Genomic DNA, 25,278 nt, shown 5'->3' with positions numbered 1-25,278 from the left:
ATATTATAGATAATTGCAATACAGATAATAACAACAAAATATGAGGAGGCAGGCTTAGGAAAGATAGAGAACCCAGGAAACGCTATAGCAAGGGTGACATGTGAACTCAGCTATAAAGTGGGTGACTGTACTTTCCTATTTCTTCCAGCATATGTCTTCATAAAGCAGCCAGACTAATCTTTTTAAACATAAATCAGATCATCTTACTCTTCCACTCAAAACCCTTCACTGTGTTCCATGCCACTTAGGATAAAGTCACAAATCCTTAACATGATCTACAAGGCTTTAAATCATCTGGCTCATATGTTCCTCTCCAGCCTCATCTCAAGCCACTATCCCCATTGCTCACTAAGCTCTAGGCATACTAGCCCCCTTTCTGTTCATTTTATTATTTCTACACTCTGAATCTTTGTAATATTTCTCTCCTTAATGTTCTACACCCTACCCTTTGCTGACGATCCCCTTCTCATCCCTTCAGCACTTAGCTTAAACCGACCTTCTTTGAAAGTCTTCCCTGAATCCCTAACCTAGAATAAAGATTCGGGCTTCCCTGGTGGCGCAGTGGTTGAGAATCTGCCTACCAATGCAGGGGACATGGGTTCGAGCCCTGGTCTGGGAGGATCCCACATGCCGTGGAGCAACTAGGCCCGTGAGCCACAACTACTGTGCGTCTGGAGCCTGTGCTCCGCAACAAGAGAGGCCGCGACAGTGAGAGGCCCGTGTGCCGCGATGAAGAGTGGCCTCCGCTCACCGCAACTAGAGAAAGCCCTCGCACAGAAACGAAGACCCAACACAGCCAAAAAAAAAAAAATTTAATTAATTAATTAATTAATTAAAAAAAAAATTATAAAATAAAGATCCTCTGCTATACTCTCTCTTTCACAGTACCCTATATTTTCTTTCCTAGCATTTGCCAAAGTTTGTTATTAACGTCTTTTATTGCTTTAATTATTTGTTTAGCATCAGCCCCTTCTACTAGACTATAATTTAATTATGTTAGGGCAGGGAACAAGTCAGTTTTGCTCACCACTATGCTAGCACAAATAGGAGCTGAAGAGTTATCTGCTCATTAAATGAATAAAATAAATAAATTATAACTGTATATTTCAAGTTAGAGGGTGACTAAGTGGCATGGGAAACTACTTTAAAAGACTCTGTAGATCCAGGTGGGAAGATGGCGGAAGAGTAAGACGCGGAGATCACCTTCCTTCCCACAGATACAGTAGAAATACATCTACACGTGGAACTGCTCCTACAGAACACCCACTGAACGCTGGCAGAAAACGTCAGACCTCCCAAAAGGCAAGAAACTCCCTCCGTACTTGGGTAGGGCAAAAGAAAAAAGAAATAACAGAGACAAAAGAATAGGGACGGCACCTGCACCAGTGGGAGGGAGCTGTGAAGGAGGAAAGATTTCCACGCACTAGGAAGCCCCTTCGCGGGCAGAGACTGCGGGTGGCAGAGGGGGGAAGCTTCGGAGCCACGGAGGAGAGCGCAGCCACAGGGGTGCGGAGGGCACAGCAGAGAGATTCCAGCACTTCCCGCACGGAGGCTCGGCGCTGACCAGCACTCACCAGCCCGAGAGGCTTGTCTGCTCAGCCGCCGGGGCGGGCGGGGCTGGGAGCTGAGGCTCGGGCTTCGGTCGCAGGGAGAGGACTGGGGTTGGCGGCGTGAACACAGCCTGAAGGGGTTAGTGCACCACAGCTAGCCGGGAGGGAGTCCGGGAAAATGTCTGCAGCTGCCGAAGAGGCAAGAGACTTTTTCGTCCCTGTTTCCTGGTGCGCGAGGAGAGGGGATTCAGAGCGCCACCTAAACGAACTCCAGAGACGGGCGCGAGCCGCAGCTAACAGCGCGGATCCCATAGCAACAGGGGCGCAGAGGGAAAAACGGAGAAACTCCCGCACAGAGGCTCGGCGCCGAGCAGCGCTCACCAGCCCGAGAGGCTTGTCTGCTCCCCCGCCGGGGCGGGCGGGGCTGGGAGCGGAGGCTCGGGCTTCGGTCGGCTCGCAGGGAGAGGACTGGGGTTGGCGGTATGAACACAGCCTGAAGGGGTTAGCGCACCACAGCTGGCTGGGAGGGAGACCGGGAAAAAGTCTGTAGCTGCCAAAGAGGCAAGAGACTTTTTCTTGCCTCTTTGTTTTGCGGCGCGCAAGGAGAGGGGATTCAGAGCGCCGCCTAAACGAACTCCAGAAACTGGCGCGAGCCGCGGCTATCAGCGCGGACCCCAGAGACGGGCGTGAGACGCTGGGGCTGCTGCTGCCGCCTCCAAGAAGCCTGTGTGCGAGCACAGGTCACTCTCCACACCGCCCCTCCCGGGAGCCCGTGCAGCCCGCCACGGCCAGGGTCCCGTGATCCAGGGACAACATCCCCCGGGAGAACGCACTGTGCGCCTCAGGCTGCTGCAACGTCACGCCGGCCTCTGACACCGCAGGCTCGCCCCGCCTCCTCTGTACCCCTCCCTCCCCGCGGCCTGAGTGAGCCAGAGCCCCGGAATCAGCTGCTCCTTTAACCCCATCCTGTCTGGGCGGGGAACAGACGCCCTCAGGCGACCTACACGCAGAGGCGGGTCCAAATACAAAGCTGATCCCCAGGAGCTGTGCGAACAGAGAAGAGGAGGGGAAATCTGTCCCAGTAGCCTCAGAAGAAGCGGATTAAAACTCCACAAACAACTTGATGTGCCTGCATCTGTTGAATACCTGAATAGACAACGAATCATCCCAAATTCAGGAGGTGGACTTTGGGAGCAGGATATATTAATTTTTCCCCTTTTCCTTTTTTTTTTTGTGAGTGTATATGTATATGCTTCTGGGGGAGATTTTGTCTGTATAGCTTTGCTTTACAATAGCTTTATTTTACTTCACTATATTATAGCTTCTTTCTTTCTTTTCTTTCTTTCTTTCTTTCCTTCCTTCCTTCCTTCCTTCCTTCCTTCCTTCCTTTCTTTCTTTCTTTCTTTCTTTCTTTCTTTCTTTCTATTTTTTCTCCCTTTTACTCTGAGCCGTGTGGACGAAAGGCTCTTGGTGCTTCAGCCAGGCATCAGGGCCGTACCTCGGAGGTGGGAGAGCCAACTTCAGGACACTGGTCCACAAGAGACCTCCCAGCTCCACGTAATACCAAACGGCAAAAATCTCTCAGAGATCTCCATCTCAACATCAAGACCCAGCATCACTCAATGACCAGCAAGCTACAGTGCTGAACACCCTATGCCAAACAACTAGCAAGACAGGAACACAGCCTCATCCATTAGCAGAGAGGCTGCCTAAAATCATAATAAGGCCACAGACACCCCAAAATACACCACCAGACGTGGACGTGCCCACCAGAAAGACAAGATCCAGCCTCATCCACCAGAGCTCAGGCACTAGTTCCCTCCACCAGGAAGCCTACACAACCCACTGAACCAACCTTAGCCACTGGGGACAGATACCAAAAACAACGGGAACTACAAACCTGCAACCTGTGATAAGGAGACCCCAAACACAGTAAGATAAGCAAAATGAGACGACAGAAAAACACACAGCAGATGAAGGAGCAGGGTCAAAACACACTAGACTTAACAAATGAAGAGGAAATAGGTAGTCTACCTGAAAAAGAATTCAGAATAATGATAGTAAGGATGATCCAAAATCTTGGAAATAGAATAGACAAAATGCAAGAAGCATTTAACAAGGACGTAGAAGAACTAAAGAGGAATCAAGCAATGATGAAAAACACAATAAATGAAATTAAAAATACTCTAGATGGGATCAATAGCAGAATAACTGAGGCAGAAGAAAGGATAAGTGACCTGGAAGATAAAATGGTGGAAATAACTACTACAGAGCAGGATAAAGAAAAAAGAATGAAAAGAACTGAGGACAGTCTCAGAGACCTCTGGGACAGCATTAAACGCACCAACATTCGAATTATAGGGGTCCCAGAAGAAGAAGAGAAAAAGAAAGGGACTGAGAAAATATTTGAAGAGATTATAGTTGAAAACTTCCCTAATATGGGAAAGGAAATAGTTAATCAAGTCCAGGAAGCACAGAGAGTCCCATACAGGATAAACCCAAGGAGAAACACGCCAAGACACATATTAATCAAACTGTCAAAAATTAAATATAAGGAAAACATATTAAAGGCAGCAAGGGAAAAAAAACAAATAACACACAAGGGAATCCCCATAAGGTTAACATCTGATCTTTCAGCAGAAACTCTGCAAGCCAGAAGGGAGTGGCAGGATATACTTAAAGTGATGAAGGAGAAGAACCTGCAACCAAGATTACTCTACCCAGCAAGGATCTCATTCAAATGTGATGGAGAAATTAAAACCTTTACAGACAAGCAAAAGCTGAGAGAGTTCAGCACTACCAAACCAGCTTTACAACAAATGCTAAAGGAACTTCTCTAGGCAAGAAACACAAGAGAAGGAAAACACCTACAATAACAAACCCAAAACATTTAAGAAAATGGGAATAGGAACATACATATCGATAATTACCTTGAATGTAAATGGATTAAATGCTCCCACCAAAAGACACAGGCTGGCTGAATGGATACAAAAACAAGACCCATATATATGCTGTCTACAAGAGACCCACTTCAGACCTAGAGACACATACAGACTGAAAGTGAGGGGATGGAAAAAGATATTCCATGCAAATGGAAATCAAAAGAAAGCTGGAGTAGCAATTCTCATATCAGACAAAATAGACTTTAAAATAAAGACTATCACAAGAGACAAAGAAGGACACTATATAATGATCAAGGGATCGATCCAAGAGGAAGGTATAACAATTGTAAATATTTATGCACCCAACATAGGAGCACCTCAATACATAAGGCAAGTACTAACAGCCATAAAAGGGGAAATCGACAGCAACACAATCATAGTAGGGGACTTTAACACCCCACTTTCACCAATGGACAGATCATCCAAAATGAAAATAAATAAGGAAACACAAGCTTTAAATGATACATTAAACAAGATGGACTTAATTGATATTTATAGGACATTCCACCCAAAAACAACAGAATACACATTTTTCTCAAGTGCTCATGGAACATTCTCCAGGATAGATCATATCTTGGGTCACAAATCAAACCTTGGTAAATTTAAGAAAATTGAAATCGTATCAAGTATCTTTTCCGACCACAACGCTATGAGACTAGATATCAATTACAGGAAAAGATCTGTAAAAAATACAAACACATGGAGGCTACACAATACATTACTGAATAATGAAGTGATTACTGAAGAAATCAAAGGGGAAATCAAAAAATACCTAGAAATAAATGACAATGGAGATACGACGACCCAAAACCTATGGGACGCAGCAAAAGCAGTGCTAAGAGGGAAGTTTATAGCAATACAAGCCTACCTCAAGAAACAGGAAACATCTCGAATAAACAACCTAACCTTGCACCTAAAGCAATTAGAGAAAGAAGAACAAAAAAACCCCAAAGCCAGCAGAAGGAAAGAAATTATAAAGATCAGGTCAGAAATAAATGAAAAAGAAATGAAGGAAACAATAGCAAAAATCAATGAAACTAAAAGCTGGTTCTTTGAGAAGATAAACAAAATTGATAAACCATTAGCCAGACTCATCAAGAGAAAAAGGGAGAAGACTCAGATCAATAGAATTAGAAATGAAAAAGGAGAAATAACCACTGACACTGCAGAAATACAAACGATCATGAGAGATTACTACAAGCAACTCTATGCCAATAAAATGGACAACCTGGAAGAAATGGACAGATTCTAAGAAATGCCCAAACTGCCGAGACTGAACCAGGAAGAAATAGAAAATATGAACAGACCAATCACAAGCACTGAAATTGAAACTGTGATTAAAAACCTTCCAACAAACAAAAGCCCAGGACCAGATGGCTTCACAGGTGAATTCTATCAAACATTTAGAGAAGAGCTAACACCTATCCTTCTCAAACTCTTCCAAAATATTGCAGAGGGAGGAACACTCCCAAACTCATTCTACGAGGCCACCATCACCCTGATACCAAAACCAGACAAAGATGTCACAAAGAAAGAAAACTACAGGCCAATATCACTGATGAACATAGATGCAAAAATCCTCAACAAAATACTCGCAAACAGAATCCAACAGCACATTAAAAGGATCATACACCATGATCAAGTGGGGTTTATCCCAGGAATGCAAGGATTCTTCAATATACGCAAATCAATCAATGTGATACACCATATTAACAAATTGAAGGAGAAAAACCATATGATCATCTCAATAGATGCAGAGAAAGCTTTCGACAAAATTCAACACCCATTTATGATAAAAGCCCTGCAGAAAGTAGGCATAGAGGGAACTTTCCTCAACATAATAAAGGCCATATATGACAAACCCACAGCCAACATTGTCCTCAATGGTGAAAAACTGAAACCATTTCCACTAAGATCAGGAACAAGACAAGGTTGCCCACTCTCACCACTATTATTCAACATAGTTTTGGAAGTGTTAGCCACAGCAATCAGAGAAGACAAAGAAATAAAAGGAATCCAAATCGGAAAAGAAGAAGTAAAGCTGTCACTATTTGCAGATGACATGATACTATACATAGAGAATCCTAAAGAGGCTACCAGAAAACTCCTAGAGCTAATCAATGAATTTGGTAAAGTAGCAGGATACAAAATTAATGCACAGAAATCGCTTGCATTTCTATACACTAATGACGAAAAATCTGAAAGGGAAATTAAGAAAACACTCCCGTTTACCATTGCAACAAAAAGAATAAGATATCTAGGAATAAACCTACCTAAGGAGACAAAAGACCTGTATGCAGAAAATTATAAGACACTGATGAAAGAAATTAAAGATGATACAAATAGATGGAGAGATATACCATGTTCCTGGATTGGAAGAATCAACATTGTGAAAATGACTCTACTACCCAAAGCAATCTACAGATTCAATGCAATCCCTATCAAACTACCACTGGCATTTTTCACAGAACTAGAACAAAAAATTTCACAATTTGTATGGAAACACAAAAGACCCCGAATAGCCAAAGCAATCTTGAGAACGAAAAATGGAGCTGGGGGAATCAGGCTCCCTGACTTCAGACTATATTACAAAGCTTCAGTAATCAAGACAGTTTGGTACTGGCACAAAAACAGAAATATAGATCAATGGAACAGGATAGAAAGCCCAGAGATAAACCCACACACATATGGTCACCTTATCTTTGATAAAGGAGGCAAGCATATACAGTGGAGAAAAGACAGCCTCTTCAATAAGTGGTGCTGGGAAAATTGGACAGGTACATGTAAAAGTATGAAATTAGAACACTCCCTGACACCATGCACAAAAATAAACTCAAAATGGATTAAAGACCTAAGTGTAAGGCCAGACACTATCAAACTCTTAGAGGAAAACATAGGCAGAACACTCTATGACATACATCACAGCAAGATTCTTTTTGACCCAGCTCCCAGAGAAATGGAAATAAGAACACAAATAAACAAATGGGACCTAATGAAACTTAAAAGCTTTTGCACAGCAAAGGAAACCATAAACAAGACCAAAAGACAACCCTTAGAATGGGAGAAAATATTTGCAAATGAAGCAACTGACAAAGGATTAATCTCCAAGATCTACAAGCAGCTCATGCAGCTCAATAACAAAAAAACGAACAACCCAATCCAAAAATGGGCAGAAGACCTAAATAGACATTTCTCCAAAGAAGATATACAGATGGCCTACAGACACATGAAAGAATGCTCAACATCATTAATCATTAGAGAAATGCAAATCAAAACTACAATGAGATATCATCTCACACCGGTCAGAATGGCCATCATCAAAAAATCTAGAAACAATAAATGCTGGAGAGGGTGTGGAGGAAAGGGAACACTCTTGCACTGTTGGTGGGAATGTAAATTGATACAGCCACTATGGAGAACAGTATGGAGGTTCCTTAAAAAACTACAAATAGAACTACCATACGACCCAGCAATCCCACTACTGGGCATATACCCTGAGAAAACCATAGGTCAAAAAGTGTCATGTACCACAATGTTCATTGCAGCTCTATTTACAATAGCCAGGACATGGAAGCAACCTAAATGTCCATCGACAGATGAATGGATAAAGAAGATGTGGCACATATATACAATGGAATATTACTCAGCCGTAAAAAGAAATGAAATGGAGGTATTTGTAATGAGGTGGATGGAGTTAGAGTCTGTCATACAGAGTGAAGTAAGTCAGAAAGAGAAAAACAAATACAGTATGCTAACACATATATACGGAATCTAAGGAAAAAAAAAAAAAAAAGGCCATGAAGAACCTAGTGGCAAGACGGGAATAAAGACACAGACCTACTAGAGAATGGACTTGAGGATATGGGGAGGGGGTGGGGTGAGATGTGACAGGGTAAGAGAGTGTCATGGACATATATACACTACCAAATGTAAAATAGATAGCTAGTGGGAAGCAGCCGCATAGCACAGGGAGATCAGCTCGGTGCTTTGTGACCACCTAGAGGGGTGGGATGGGGAGGGTGGGAGGGAGGGAGATGCAAGAGGGAAGAGAAATGGGAACATATTGTATATGTATAACTGATTCACTTTGTTATAAAGCAGAAGCTAACACACTATTGTAAGGCAATTATACTTCAATAAAGATGTTTAAAAAAAAGAAAAAAAAAAAGACTCTGTAAGGAGAAGAACAAAGCTGGAGGACTAATGCTACTTGACTTCAAGAACTACTATAAAGCTACAGTAACCAGGACAATGTGGTATGGGTGAAAGAACAGACAAATAGGTCAATGGAACAGAATAGAGAGCCCAGAAATAGATTCCTATAAATATAGTTAACTGATCATTGACAAAGGAGCAAAGGCAATACAACGGAGCAAAGACAGTCTTTTTAACAAATGGTTTTGGAACGACTGGACATCCACATGCAAAAAAATAAATCGAGACACAGATGTTACACCCTTCACAAAACTTAACTCAAAATGAATCACCAAGCTAAATGTAAAATGAAACTCCTAGAGATAACATAGAAGAAAATCTAGAACACTGAAGATATAATCCATGAAAGAAATAATAGATAAGCTGGACTGCATTAAAATTAAAAGCATCTGCTCTACAAAAGACACTGTAAGGGGAATGAAGAGACAAGTCACAGTTTGGGAGAAAATATGTGCAAAAGACGCATGACATAAAGCAGGGGTCCCCAACCCCCAGGCTGTGGACCAGTATTGGTCTGCGGCCTGTTAGGAACGGGGCCACACAGCAGGAGGTGAGCGGTGGGCAAGCGAGAAAGCTTCATCTGCAGCTCCCCACTGCTCCCCATTACTCGCATTACCGCCTGAACCATCCCCCCCCCCGCCCCCCGCCCCAGTTCCATGGAAAGATTGTCTTCCACGACACTGGTCCCTGGTGCCACAAAGGTTGGGGACTGTTGACATAAAGGACTATTAAAGAAAACTTAAAACTCAACAATAAGAAAACAACCAACCTGGTTAAAAAATGGACCAAAGACCTTAACAGACACCTTACCAAAGAAGATATACAGATGATATAAGCATAGGAAATATATTCCACATTATGGGAAATGTAAATTAAAACAACTAGATACCACAACACACCTATGAGAATGCCCAAAATCTGGAACCCCAACAACAGCAAATGCTGGTGAGGAGGTGGAACAACAGGAACCCTCATTCATTGCTGGTGGGAATGCAAAACCTTGCAGCCACCTTGAAGACAGTTTGGTGGTTTCTCATAAAATAAACATACTCTTATCATATAAGCCAGCAGTTGCGCTCCTTGGTATCTACCCAAAGGAGTTGAAAACTTATGTCCACACAGAAACCTGCATATGGATGTTTACAGCAGCTTTGTTCATCACTGCCAAAATGTGGAAGCATCCAAGAAGCCCCTCAGTAGGTGAATGGATAAATAAACTGTGATACATCCAGACACTAGCATATTATGCAGCACTAAAAGAAATGAGCTATCAAGCCACGAAGAAACTTGCACATGACTACATTGAAGAAACTAATCTGAAGAGGATACATACTATATGATTCCAACTATATGACATTCTGACAAAGGCAAAACTATGGAGACAATAAAAAGATCAGTGATTGCCAGGGATGGGGTGAGAGGAAAGATGAATACGCAGAGCAAAGAGGATTTTTAGGGCAGTGAAACTACCCTGTATGACATTATAATGATGGATATATGTCATCACACATTTGTCTAAATCCATAGAATACACAAAACCAAGAGTGAACCTTAAGATAGACTATGAACTTTGGGTGATTACGCTTTTGGGTGATTATGATTCATCCCTAACGAACCATTCCGGTGGGAGACATTGATGGGGGGAAACTCCGCATGTGTGGGGGAGGGACTATATGGGAAATCTCTGTACCTTTCACTCAGTTTTGTTTTAATCCTAAAACTACTCTAAAAAAATTAAGTCTTTTAAGAAAAGGCTCTTTGTAAAGAGCTGCCGAACATAAAAAGTGACTTGACAAATACGAGACATCTACTATGTGCCATACGCTGTGCTAAGCATTTTGCACATAACATTTCATTTTACCATTAAAATAACCCAATGAAGTAGAAACTGTTCATCCTGTTTTCTAGACGAGCTTGAGCTGTCATTTCATGCAGGGGTAAGTACTTTTTGTCATTTAATAAGATTATTTCATTTAAAATATAAAAGCGTCGCAGACAATAGACTAAGTTGTTTTTCCATTCCATTACCAGTAGCATCACTGTATCAAAGGATATATACCAAGCATTCATTTATTAATTTATTCAACAAACATTTACTTAGCACCTGCTGTGCATCAGGCATTATTCTAGGTGCTAGGGATAACACTGTGGACAGAAGAGATAAAAATCCCTTCCATTACAGAGCTTGCATTCTAGTGGTAAACAAAACAATACAACTGATAAATAAGTGAAATATACGGTATGTTAGTAATAAAATTTTGAAAAAGGAAAAAAATAAAGCAGAGGAATGTAGTACAAAATATTTGGAGGAAGAAGTAGGATTTTAGACAGGGTGGCTACAGAAGACTTTTTTGAGAATGTACATTTGAATTAAAGCTGGAACAAAGCGGGAGAGCTAGCCACATGGGTTTTTTGTAAGAAAGCATTCCAAACAGAGCAAGCATATCGTGCAAACTTGAAGAACAGCAGGAAGCTACAGTGACTGGAACAAAAAGTACAAGGGGAGAGTAGTAGGAGAAGCAGGTCAAAGAGCTAACGAAGGCCAGATGACAGTACCTTCCCTCCCCATGGCTCACTCCATTGCAGCCTTACTGTCCTCTGACTACTTTATGAACAGGACAAGCACTTCCTTCTTTTGTATGCTGTTCTCTCTGCTTGAAATGCTCAGATAGCTCTTTGTTCAAATGGTTCCTCATCAGAATGGACTTCTCTGACTATTCTACATTTCTTTGTCCTTGTAGGTTTTTTCTTTCAGCGACATGGGAAGTCTCTGGAGCAGCACTGTCCAACAGAATTTTGTGCAATGATAGAAATGTTCTGTGCTGTCTAATATGGAAACCACGAGACACATGCAGCTATTGAGTACTTGGATGTGGTTAGTGCAGCTATGGCACTAAATTTTTAATTAAATTAAATTTTTTATTAATTAAATTTGTATAGCCATATCTGACTAGTGGTTACCTTCTTGCACAGTATAATTCTGGAGGTTCCTGAGCAGAGGAGCAAAGGGTTCTACATTTTAGTAAGAATCACCCACACTGCTATGTTGAGAATGGACTTTAGGAGGACAAGGGCAGAAGCAGGAAGACTGTTGAAAGTAATGCTGCAATAAGTCAAGTGAGAAATGATGGTGTCGTGGATCAAGGCGAAATCAAAGATAATGGTGAAAAGCAGTCAAATGCTGGATTTTTTTTATGGCAGAATCAATAAAATTTGCTGAAGGGCTCAATATGGGATGTGTGAAGAGTAGTTAAGGATAAGAGCAACAATTATGTCCTGGGCAACTGTAAGACTGGGGATCCCCATGTCTAAGAAGGAGATGACTGCAAGAGAAACTGGTTTGGGAGAAAATCTCAGGAGCTCAGTTTTATCATCGTTAGTGTGAGATGACAATTAGATATCCGAGTGGAAGATACCAAGTAGGAAGATATACATGTCTGGAGATAAGGGAGAGGATCTGGAGAATTTGGGAGTTACTGATATATTGGTATTTTTTTAAGCCATGAGACTAGATAAAATTGCCTAGAGAGTGAATAAGACAAAAAGGAGAAGCAGTCCAACAACTGAGCCTTATTAATTAATCAAATACTAAGAAAGATTAGAGTTCAGTGTCCCAGTTAGTAAAGGATGATAATAGAAAGGCTGTGTGTTTTTCAGTTAATCAGCCCTGGGAGTTAATGTGCAGAAAAGGACAAAGGATACCTGTTCTTCTGAGGGGTCCTATTGCCAGTCTTCCCGTCTATCTAACGAGCTATCATAAAGGGAAAGCTGAGCAGAGGATGCATTCGACACGTTACCACATGACTGTCACTATTGAAGTCTCTGTCCTTTAGCTGTATTTTAATTATCTGGTGAAATATTAAAACCAAACCATGTACAGTTTTATACATTTAAGGCAATATCCTGCATTATACCAGTTGAATTATTAGCAATATAATGTTATAGTCCTCACTATATATAACTGAGTAGATAAATCCAATTCGGATGACACAAAGAGAGACACAAGGTCTATAGCTAGGGCAAAATGCTCGTACTATTGTACTGTCTTAAGGTTAAATTCTGCGCCAACTTGGCTAGGCTATGTGCTCAGTTGTTTCATCAAATACTAGTCTAGATGTTGCTGTGAAGGTATTTTGGAGATGTGGTTAACATCTATAATCAGTTGACTTTAAGTAAAGGATATTATTCTCAATAATGTGGGTGGGGCTCATCTAATCAGTTGAAGGTCTTCAGTGAAAAGACTGAGGCTTCTTGGAGAAGAAGGATTTCTGCCCCAAGACAGAAATCCTGCCTATGCTTCCAGCCTGCCAGCCCACCCTACAGATTTCAGACTTGCCAGGTTCCATAAGCATGTGAGCCAATTCTTTAAAATAAATCTATATATATCTATACCCATGTCCATATTCATATCCATAACTATATCTTATCTATATCTATGTCTTACATATATCCTTTTGGTTCTTTTCTGTTTCTCTGGAGAGCCCTGATTGACACACTCTGCTTCTATTTGTACAAGTTGTGTGATACTATCTAAGTTTCACTTAACCTCTGAAATCTTCAATTTCTTCATTGTAATATGAAAAAAAATTTCAGTATCAACCTTAATAGAGATGTTCTGAATGTTAAACAAAATAACCCATGTGATGTTCTTAGTATGGTGCCTAGCACACAATAAATATTTAATAAATGTTTGATGTGGTGGTATTGCTATTATTATAAGAAACAAATATTGAGTGTTCACTATTTTTTTTTAACATCTTTATTGGAGTATAATTGCTTTACAATGGTGTGTTAGTTTCTTTTGTATCACAAAGTGAATCAGCTATACATATACATATATCCCCATATCCCCTCCCTCTTGCATCTCCCTCCAACTCTCCCTATCCCACCCCTCTAGGTGGTCACAAAGCACTGAGCTGATCTCCCTGTGCTATGCAGCAGCTTCCCAATAGCTATCTATTTTACATTTGGTAGTGTATATATGTCCATGTCACTCTCTCACTTGGTCCCAGCTTACCCTTCCCCCTCTCCATGTCCTGAAGTCCATTCTCTATGTCTGCATCTTTATTCCTGTCTTGCCCCTAGGTTCTTCAGAACTTTTTTTTTTTTTTAACATTCCATATATATATGTTAGCATATGGTATTTGTTTTCCTCTTTCTGACTTACTTCACTCTGTATGACAGACTCTAGGTCCATCCACCTCACTACAAATAACTCAATTTCGTTTCTTTTTGTGGCTGAGTAATATTCCATTGTATATATGTGCCACATCTTCTTTATCCATTCATCTGTTGATGGACACTTAGGTTGCTTCCATGTCCTGGCTATTGTAAACAGAGCTGCAATGAACATTGTGGTACATGACTCTTTTTGAATTATGCTTTTCTCCGGGTATATGCCCAGTAGTGGGATTGCTGAGTCATATGGTAGTTCTATTTTTAGTTTTTTAAGGAGAGTGTTAACTATTTTTAAAGACATTATGTTATAATTTTACTTTAAATTCAAATAATAAAGTTTTCTTAAATCTGTCTTATACTTGAGACCCCAGGACAGTCTGTCAAATAATATCCTGGCCATATTCTAGATGTTCTTCTCTAACTAACAGAATCACTTCTACCAGAATTTTTCTTAGTGTCTTGTCCACATTTACCCAATCCCTAAACTCCGCCAGACAGAGATTTAATAAAAACAGTCAATGAGATAAGATAAAATGAAGATATATAAATGAAGAACATTAGCAATCAAAATATAGTGACCTGCTTCACTACTATTTTTCTAGAAGGCAGTGTGCAGAGGACAACAAAACATAACAAAACAATTTTATGTTCACAAAACTTTAGGAAGAAAAACACTTGTAATGCAAAAACAACCAATTTTGGTTTTGTTTGTATTATAATATCATAAATACCCTAATTTGAGATGAAAACTTTCCTAAGAAAGACTGCATAGAGAAATATAGAAGAAAAAAATTTATAAGAATGTATTACTTCTCCATAGTGAATGCTTATATTATTATTACTTGTGCATAAAAAAATTAAGAATGATATAAATTTAATAATTTGAAGAGTTGACTTTGAAAGATTAAAAACAAGTCACTTCTTATAACTAACACCCATGTTATATATGAGAGATGGTAGTCTAAAATACTTGCCTAAACAAATTTTGTATTATGTTATATATTATTATGAATTAGAAAAAATTTCCATTAGATTACTTTTAAAAGTTTAGATTTTCTTTTAAACCATTCTCAAAAGTCATTACTAAAGATTTCAGGAGAAAAATTAAGCCATTTTTTACAATTTAAAATCATATTTTGTAAGGAATTTTTAAGTTTATAGTTTTTTTTACTTATAACTATTATAATTAACCTATGAGTTACTATTTACTTCTAGTTTTTTATAACTCACCTATGAGAAACTGCTCCCCAAGCACCATGCTTATTTGTGAGAATGTTAAGGATCTTCTGTTTCAGCTGATTTGCAGTCACGTGGTCCCTATGTTTCGCAGCACTAATGAGATGGTCACACATCTTTTCTTCCTCTCTTCTATCAGCAGCGTATTGGGCACACTGCGACTACAAAGAAATACAAACAGTGCATGATAATAAACCTCTACTGTGTGTAAGAAAGAAATGATATTTAACTTTGAGTTAAAGGGTAATAATTATCGATTCAATTTTAAAAACTCAAATAACGTAATCTTTTGAAAGTTTATTCTAAAATATACACACACACACACACACGCACACACATATATAAAATCACCTTTCAAACTGGTAAAAATATGTTCTTTCTTTGTGTTTATACATAAAGTATATGTAAAGTAATTTGAATATTATTAAGTAATATAATCAAGTAATTAATGACTTTTAAGGTTCCTTTCAATTCTGAAATTCTGATTTTAACATATTCCAAAAGTAAGCATTTTAGAAACAAAATGATTTATTAAAAATGTAAACCTACTTATTATTTTAACCTATATAGTATATATCTCACTTAAAATAAGAGTTATATTCCTGATAATTATAAATAGATCAAAAACTTGCCACTTAATATATAGTGTTCCATTTTGTAAGTGGCAATGTGGTGTAGAAGAGAAAGCAGTAGTTTAGAAATTTAGACCTGGATTTAATTTCACACTTTACGCAAATTCTGTTTTTTTCACTGTATTCAGTTTTACATATGTAAAATGAAGGGCTAAAACAAGGTTTACTCTACAGTGTCTCCTAGCTCTAGAATCTAATGTATTCAAAGTTTCTCATGATAACTACTACCTTAATCTTATCTTCCCTAATAATCAGTTGTCCTGTCAGCTATCTGTATTCAAGTTCATTGGTATTAGCAACACAGGTAATCAATCTCATTGTGTATCAAAAAGGCTCAATACAAACATGAACATGAAGATGAACATCTCTTTAACCATAAGTTTGATTTGTTTTGTATAATAATTTTTGTATAGGGTAGAGTGACTGCAGATTTTAATGTTATCGTGTATGTAATACAAGTCATATAACTACAAAAAAAAGTTTTGTACGTCTAAAAAAATACATATAATGAGTTCACATTCATCATTACAAAGTAAAAATCTTTCATGTAAGGTATCTGAACATATTCCTTTCAACTATCTATTGATATAGACTACTACCACAAGTCATCTCTTCCAGAGAAATAACCCTACAGTAACCTAAGAAGGATTAATTCATTTTCCAATTTATCTTTTTGTACAGGGAATCACCAATTAGTACAATGATCTGCCTCCATAATGAGGTTAATATTTCATTAGCTCCTTGGAGAGTAAAATTAAATTTTCATTTTTCTTCCTTAACAATTACAGTGGTTAACCAAAAAAAAATTAACTGTGAAGTACCCATCTCAAATTAAATACATTTTTTCTCTTAATTACAGGCCTATATGAGAGATACAGAAATTCCTCAAAAAGTCCTAGTGTAAAATGTTATGACTTTTACAAAATCTTTTACAATTTAAAAGTGATATAAGTTTGGTAAACCACACACGCACAAACATACACACAATCAATGCATTTACTAATACAGCTTTAACCTAAAAAGGACAAATAGAAACATCTCGGTTAAAAAACAATGCACATTCGTTAAGTAACAATGACAATACTCTCAAAATTAGGTTTACATTAGCAGTTTATTTTATGTGTACACAATCTGAAAACCCCGAGTCTTCATATCCCCTTCATAGCCTCTACACCTCCCTTAGCCATGCATCATCAACAGGAGTGATCTCATTCATCCCCGAGGGGGTAAAAACTGGTATTAGGGTTGTGTGAAAAAAACCTTACTCTTTTAATGTATAAAGCACAGATGCATATACGGTACACAAATAGATATGCAGCATATTGATGATAATACAATAAATCAAGGTGGGGGCTGATTAGGATGACAACTATTTAAAAATTTTCCTTGTGGGGAGCAACAAAGAAAAATGGTTGAGAAACTCCACCCTTAGCTTAATATCATCTTGGTTAAATATATGTTAGAGCTTGTAACTAATATCTAGCTGCTTGAAAATCTATTTTAAATGCTTTCACATGACAAATATTGATCTGCTTATATTCCCACAAAATATCTTGATTTTCTTAGTAGATATATGATCAACTCAAAACTGATTCTGCAGGGAATTCAGTTAATAATCTAAACCTTATTTACTAACAGAAGTCAAAAGTTAATTGAATATTCTTATTTTGTCTAGAGTTCTGACATATCTTATACCTAAACATATTATATTCAAAGAACTCAATCTTTTCTTGTCATCCAAATTACAGCACGATACCCAGTGTTACAAATATCCGATGCTATTTACGGTTGAAGCGATACAAAACTTCATTTTGACAAACAATTGTCAATGGACTTTTACCAGAGTTTAAAATGTTTGTTCATTTTTTGCAAAATAAGGTTGTGTAATCCCATATGACAAGTGTGCGCTGTCTCATCTGACAAATGAAGCAGAGGTTATGGGTTTTAAAGCGACAACAGCTATTTTTCTGCCTCATGCTTTTTAGCTAGGTAGGTCAGAGATCACTAGACCTAGGACATCAACTTGCATGGCTAAGAGAGCTGCTTTACTGAGATAAAAACCTCATCAAAACTGAAACCGTGGGCTCTGGCTTCCAGCCACACCACACTTGTTCACATGTCGTATCAGGAGAATAAATTGGTGGAGTTATATATTATTTTCAAGGCCACTGAAGTCCAACCTAAGCCAAACACCAGGTCACCTCAATATTTCTGAAACCAATTTTATTGAATTAGGACAATACAAATAATGTCAAATAATTATTGACATGCTAGAAATATAAGAATAATGTTCTTAAAAAACTATTAGTATGTAATATATAGTGCTTGAACATCCTTTAGTTTTTGCATAAAAAATAGAAATGACAGCTATTTGTTCTTTACTCAAAAGATAGTTAATTGTACTTATGAGGATTTTTCAACTATTACATTTCCATATATAGATCGATACATACAGATCTACATTTATATCATATATAATAGCATTGCTTCATTTGTCATTAAAATATCAATTATAAATATAAAATATGAACTAAAATAATCTTTGGCCACTCTAAATAAAGATAGATACATTATTAAATAATAAATTACTGAATGGTAAAACTGTTTCTCCATATAACCACTGTTACACCCATATCTAATGGTGTGTAAACTATGCTTAAAAATTACTAAAGGAATTGCATTATAAAACTGTATTTGCCTTTAAGAATAAGTCAGAACAACTTCAGTCCACCAACTGGTTAGGAACAGGGCAGGATGGGTCTCTTCATGTTGCAAATGAGGTAAAAAGAAATAAGTGCCCTGTATTTGACATTTACTAAAGCTTTTAAAAACTACTGAAATGACTTCAGTGAAATTTTTCTCTTAAAAAAAAAAAACCTTATGTAAGGTTACCATTGGTGACAACCGACTTATAACAGAAAAGCAGAATTTAATTCAATCCCAAAACCTTACCTCGAACTCTGCATGTTTATGTACATCCTCAGCTCTCTGTCTATTCAAAATAAACTCAGCTTCATTTGCAACACGAACTATATGGTCCTTCATAGCATGGCATAGCAATCTGAAAAGAAAAATATCTTTGGAATTATTATTCTTAATAGCTTTGTTTAATCCAATTTTTTTCAATAATCAAATTTCAGTATTGCAAGTATTAACTATGCATAAATTTTAGATAAAGCTAAATCATATAATTAAGAAATATGCCATTATATTGTTACAGCAATGCCTCAAATATAGTGTGCCTTGTGAACAAATGATTCAGTTAATTCAATAAAGTTATTTAATGCACTAAAAACCAAGGATTTTTGACACTTTTTAAAATGGCTAAAACAACAAAATTCACTGCCATGGAAGTAAATTTTCACACAAAACTGGATGACCATATGTTATGAAATCTATAGACTGGATTCTTTCTTTAATTAATACAGACAATAGGACTAATTGACACCTAAAATTCACTTAAATGCTCAGATTCTTAATTCTAAGATGGAACTACCTTGAAATGAGTTCCAAGCAGCACTCAATTCAAGATAGTTCTCAGTAGAAATCTTTCCAAAGTCCATGTCTGTTCTGACACAGATTTTGTTACTCCATGATGAGATTTTGGTTAAATTATGACTGTCACTCTAGGACCAGCGGGAACTTCCTGGCAGTATGACGGAAGCACCACTAAAATCTTGCATAGCAGCAGGACAGGTAGAGAGATCACTTGGAAACACGTAGCAGTATTCTCTCCAATCACGTAAGAGGGACACAGGCACATTCCAATGGGAATATGGTCTAGTCTTCAGCATGAAAGTTAATGACAACATAAATTATTCGAAGACACAACGGTTAGGGGAATCTGCTAGAAACCACAATACTTGGGGAAAAAAGGCTCAAACTCCTATGTAAATAACGTTGGAGGGCAAAATATTATATGGATAGTCTTAAATTTAATCACTGAAGCAGCTGGAAAAATAAAAGAAGTTAAAGAAAGACTAAACTCCAAATATTAACTTTTGATGACATCATTGGTCTATATTTTATAGATAGTCTTCAAAAGAGAAAAGAGATGTGAGAGATTAGAGTATTTCGTTCAATGGCTTTGTCTAGTGCATGAAGGCTGAAGAAAGCCAGGAAAAAATCTAATATGTGCAAATTAGTGCAGATTACATTTAAATAGATTAACAGAAGACAGCTGGAAAGGAGAGAGTGTCTGGCTGGTTAATAGGTACTATTCTCAGGAATAGTAGAACAAGTGGATGGGCAAAGCCAAGAGGCATGGTGGCAGAGGAGGGGGTGGGGTGGGGGAGACTCATGCCTCAGACACACCAGAGAAATTGCATCAATTGTCTGAAAGTCTGTCTTCCTACCTCTGACCCTTATGAGTTATATAGCAACTAATATATGATGTTTTATTTCCATGCATCTTCTTATCTGACTCACTGTCATTCTGGGTGACCTCATTAGCCACGTGGGAAACCATTCACCACAGTACCTCACAATTCTCTGACCTTTTAAAGGGGAACCAAAAATCCCTAAATCTAAGATTCCTTTAGAATCTTCAATTCTACCTCACTTCAGGAAATCACCTCACTGGCCATAATCAGCTTCACATCAGTAAATCTTTATGCCAACAATCTACTCTCTGGTCACAATCTCCTATCCTAAGTGCTTTCTCTCCCCTTCACTCGTCCCTCCCTGGCCCCAGGCAAAAATAAGCTCACTTCCAACTTCCACTTCTTTGATCCCTCTCTTCTCTTAGTCCTTCAACCACTGCTCAGATTTATCTCCTTTCCCCCCAAGCATGGATCCCCCCCAGTCCACACTTTAACCATTCTCTTTCCAGCACCTTCACTCAATTCCTGATCTGCCTGCTGTAATTGCTCAGGAAATACGTAATCCTAGGTGAAGACGTGGGTCTCCCTCCTCAGTCCTACATTTGGACCTCTGAGGAAACTTGAGTTGACTTTTCTAAAATAGTTTTGTTAAGTGTGTATTCCTTGTCATGTGTGGTCACTGAAGTCTCTGTTTCATTATGTTAGTGTCAGCTAATGATGAGACAGAGATTTCTTTAAATGCCTGAATCCAAAAAAATCTCCCAGAATTTCTCAAGCAGCTGTGTGTGTGTTTGGACAGCCCTTGAACACTCAGCCAGGCAGGTTTCAACTCTACCTTTGCATTTACTTCCTGCTTCCATAGAGTCCCAGCGTCAGCAAAAGATGAGAGTTTGGGGCCTTCTCAGGTCTTTCCAGAGCATGAACACAACGTTAAGCGTGTGCAGGGCCCTTTACATTTCCAGGAATATGTCAGAGCCTTTCAAAGCCCTTGTGTACATTTCACCCCCAGTTGCTCCTCCCAAGCTTTTTGGTGTGTCTATCATTTGCCTCAACTGTTATCACCTCAGGCAGCTGAGGTGTCTATCACCTCAGGCAGTGAGGTCTAAGATATTAGCCTGTAAATGTCTTCAACAAATGCCCTCAGGAAAGCAGCTTTTTTTTTTTTTTTTTTTCCTCACTCCAGGCCACTCCCAGGTTAGGCAAAATAAAACAAATGTTTTAAGCCATTCTTCCAGGGAGTCACCAGACAGATCAGAACAAGTAAGTGATTTAAAATTCTTTACTAATGAGGTCTATTATGCTCCCTCTGGTACAGTGCTTATAATGTGTGCTGCATTTTTATGGCTTCCTTTGAACTGGGGAACAAAGGTTGGGACCGGAGTAAGTTAAAATGTCACAAAATTACTCTATCGTCACACCCACCAATAATTTTTGAAAATACTTTTGTTGCATATACAATTATTGAGAATTATTTTTTTTCAAACGTTGAAAGTGTTATGTCACTTTCTTCTAGCTTTCTTTGTTGCTGTTATTCTTTTTTTTTTTTTAATTAATTTATTTGTTTTTGGCTGCATTGGGTCTTTGTTGCTGTGCGCAGGCTTTCTCTAGTTGTGGCGAGCAGGGGCTACTCTTCACTGTGGTGGGCGGGCTTCTCATTGCTGTGGCTTCTCTTGCTGCAGAGCACAGGCTCAAGGCGTGCAAGCTTCAGTAGTTGCAGCACACGGGCTCAGTAGTTGTGGCTCACGGGCTCTAGAGCGCAGGTCAGTAGTTGTGGCACACGGGCTTAGTTGCTCCACGGTATGTGGGACCCTCCTGGACCAGGGCTCGAACCCATGTCCCCTGCATTGGCAGGCAGATTCTTAACCACTGTGCCACCAGGGAAGTCCTTGTTGCTGTTATTTTAATTTTCCCTTTTGGTAGATGATCATTTCTTTCTTTCTGGGTGCTTTTGCCTCTTTATTTTGGGCATTGTCCAGTTTCAGTACCATGTATCTAGTATGGGTTTCTTTTTATTTAGCCTACTTGAGGTACATTGTGACTTCTGTGTCACTGTATTCTTATTTTCAATCAGTTCTTAAAAATTCACAACAATCATCTTCTAAAATATTTCATCTCCCCTACTCTGTATTTTTTTCCTTTTTCAATTCTGATGATTTGTAAACTAAACTTTCTTAGTTTACCTCCATATCTCTTAATATCACTTCATGTTTCATTTCTTTCTCTTTCTGCATTCTGGGAAAAATTTCAAAATGTATGTTCCAAGTCACTGGTTCCCTTCATCTTTGTCTAATCTGATGAATCATTAATACATGGAGTTTTTTCCAAATTGTATTAAATTCTATAATTTTTGATTTTTCAAATCTTCCTCTTCATTTTGAAGGTCTCTTCTTATTCATTCAATTTTGTGCTATTTTATTTCCTGTATTTCACAATTCTAATCTTGGTAGTCCCTGGGGATCTAAATTTTTTTGTTTTTTTCCTTGTTGATTCTCATACATAGTGGCTTTCATTCTCATATATTTAGTACTCTTTGACTGTTACCTCATTTCTGGTCTTAATCAGGAGTCCAACAGACCTAACTTGGATAAGTATTTGCTTTTATTTCTTTTGATACCAAGGAGAGCCCACTAGAACCATGTCAGCCTCTCCTAAGGATCTTGGCTTAGCATGAAGGTTTCAGGCGAGGTTCTATACTTAATTCCTGGCTAAAGATTCAAAATCCTAACAGCATTGCTGTTTTAGGCATATGTCCCCAGGGCATTCCTACTCCTTGAGACACCAATTTATAGGGGGGAGATGTGGCCCTGGAGAAGCCTAAACCATGCCTAAACCATTTATAAGATGCGTGTTGCCTGAAAGAGTATATCCTAGGTAGGATGTGAATGCTCTGTAGCACAAGATAACCTCAGATCACCGAGTTACCCACACAGCTTTATTCACTTTTCAATCTGCTGAAATGTGACTTTAAGATCATCCTACATTAAATTAATCACCAGTCTTGTCAATTTTACCTCCATAATATATTTTTAATCTGTTTGTTCATTACTTAACATTGTTTTAATTCAAGCCTTAATCATCTCTTATCCAATTACAATAGCCTCCTAATTTCTCTGCCTCCCTCAAATCTTCCATCCTTCTGATACATTTTTTGCTTTGCCATTACTGTTATTTACACTTAAATTTCTTCAACGGCTACTTTTAATAGACAGGATAATAGCCAAACATTATATATAGATATCAGTCTACTTCTGTAACCTTATCTACTGCCTTTTTAGCATACTTTTTCTATGTTCTAGAAAAACCTTCCTAGTTCTTTTAATGACTCATGCTATTTCAGGATTTCTATATGTGCCATTTCTTCTTCCTGTAATTCTTGCCATTCCCTCCTCTCAATACAACTAAGAGATCTTCTTCCAATTTCTCAAATGTTCTGGGCGTTATAATATTTATCACACTGTCTTATGGATTTTTTCCCTCTCTTTTCCTTTTAATAAGTCTCTCTCTCTTAGAATGTGAAGTTCGTTAAATGAGGTACAATCACTATTCATCTCTGTATCCAACATGATCTGCATGTACATGTCATGAAATATGGACTCACCAATAATATATGACTAAATGGAAAGATGACTGAATGAATACATGAGCAGGTTATGTGGGAAGGAGGGGCAAAGAAGAAACAGAACTTTAATGATTAAGGCAGTTTAACACTATAAAATTCTACGATACATTTAGCACATAAAAAAAGAGGTAAATAAAAATATCAGATAACTTGGGAATTACGGAACATTTTCTTCCTCAGAGTATCTGTACAAGATAGGAAGTAAATGAAGTGGTCTTCATCTTCTACAGTTAAGTTTATTTTTCAAAGGAAATAGAAAAAGAAAACAATTTGCTCAATTCTATTCATTCCTGTCCTAAAACAGAGTTGTCATGGATACAGGAAAGAAGTCAGGAGACAAAACAATGTATTCTCTTCCAAATGGAACAAATATCATTGCAGCAAGTTCTGATTTTCCAGGAAGTTTCTAATTTTATGCAGTTTGTTATAATTTAAATTGCTTGTCATTGACCTGAAACCCTGAGATCCTGAATCTTAAATATAAATAATTCCTGTAATTTGACTGAAAGGAAAAAAAATGTCAATAGGAAAGGCAATATGAGAGGTCAGACAAATTAGTCTTTCATCATCTCTAGATGAGGGAGGGGACAGAAGGCAGAACTAGTTTATATTTAAGTTCTGTCTTTTATTAGTGTTATCAACCTGGACAAATAAATTTTCCTTGTGTCTGAGTTTTAGTTTTCTGATTAGAAAATGGGTGTGCACTGTCTCAGATATCCCATAAACTGGAAGAAACAGTGCATGTCCAAGCTGTAAGATTACAGCTTAAATTTTAGATCCTGATTTATTTAGTCAAGAAAACAGATGCTGATTGGAAGTAAAGTGGCCACACAGTGTAGGAGCAGATGTAATACCTCAGTGTCACTTCCTCTGGTCCCAAAACCTTAAAAGAATTAGGCATAGAGTTTCTAGTGACACTGCAAGGAAGAGGCTGGCTGGATCAGAAAATTTCAATTTCTTCCTGTGCTAGAGTTGTTTCATAGACTATTAAAAAATCTGGAAACATTTATAACTTTTTTAATTTAAAATATAGAGCTCAAAAAAAGAGTAATATATAGAGCTCAAAGACAGATTATAACTTTTAACATAGAATTATGTCCATATTTGCTTTATTAGATAATAAAGAATATAAAGGTATTTTCTGTTGTTTTAAATCTTAATTTTCACAAAAAAAGCTAGGGTTGATTTTCTTTTTTCTTCTTTTGATCCCACGCAGTGTGCCTATACTTGTTTCGGTTCCGTCTCCTAAAAGAAGCCTTCCCCAATCATTACTGTCCACTGAAATAGGTCCTTCTTCTTAAGTCAATGCAAATTTTTTTTTTTAAATTAATTAATTAATTTATTTATTTTTGTCTGTGTTGGGTCTTCGTTTCTGTGCGAGGGCTTTCTCTAGTTGCGGCGAGTGGGGGCCACTCTTCATCGCGGTGCGCGGGCCTCTCACTGTCGCGGCCTCTCTTGTTGCGGAGCACAGGCTCCAGACGCGCAGGCTCAGTAGTTGTGGCTCACGGGCCCAGTTGCTCCGCGGCATGTGGGATCTTCCCAGACCAGGGCTCGAACCCGTGTCCCCTGCATTGGCAGGCAGAT

General features: G+C 38.3%; 1 protein-coding gene across 8 annotated transcripts in view; it reads right to left on the bottom strand.

Annotated features, from left to right (window-relative positions):
- NBEA (neurobeachin) overlaps positions 1-25,278 on the bottom strand; it is a 612,623-nt gene that overhangs the window by 292,956 nt on the left and 294,389 nt on the right. For all 8 annotated transcript variants that reach the window (XM_059902450.1, XM_059902451.1, XM_059902453.1 and 5 more), the window contains 2 exons: positions 18,706-18,814; positions 15,116-15,282 (listed from right to left, as the gene is read on the bottom strand). In XM_059902450.1, the coding sequence (XP_059758433.1) occupies positions 15,116-15,282; positions 18,706-18,814 (276 nt within the window). The remainder of the gene's footprint in view (positions 1-15,115; positions 15,283-18,705; positions 18,815-25,278) is intronic.

The sequence above is a fragment of the Balaenoptera ricei genome, chromosome 18 (genome assembly GCF_028023285.1).
Source record: "Balaenoptera ricei isolate mBalRic1 chromosome 18, mBalRic1.hap2, whole genome shotgun sequence".
In the NCBI taxonomy this organism is placed as follows: Eukaryota; Metazoa; Chordata; class Mammalia; order Artiodactyla; family Balaenopteridae; genus Balaenoptera; species Balaenoptera ricei.
This window is presented reverse-complemented; position numbering and strand designations above follow the sequence as displayed.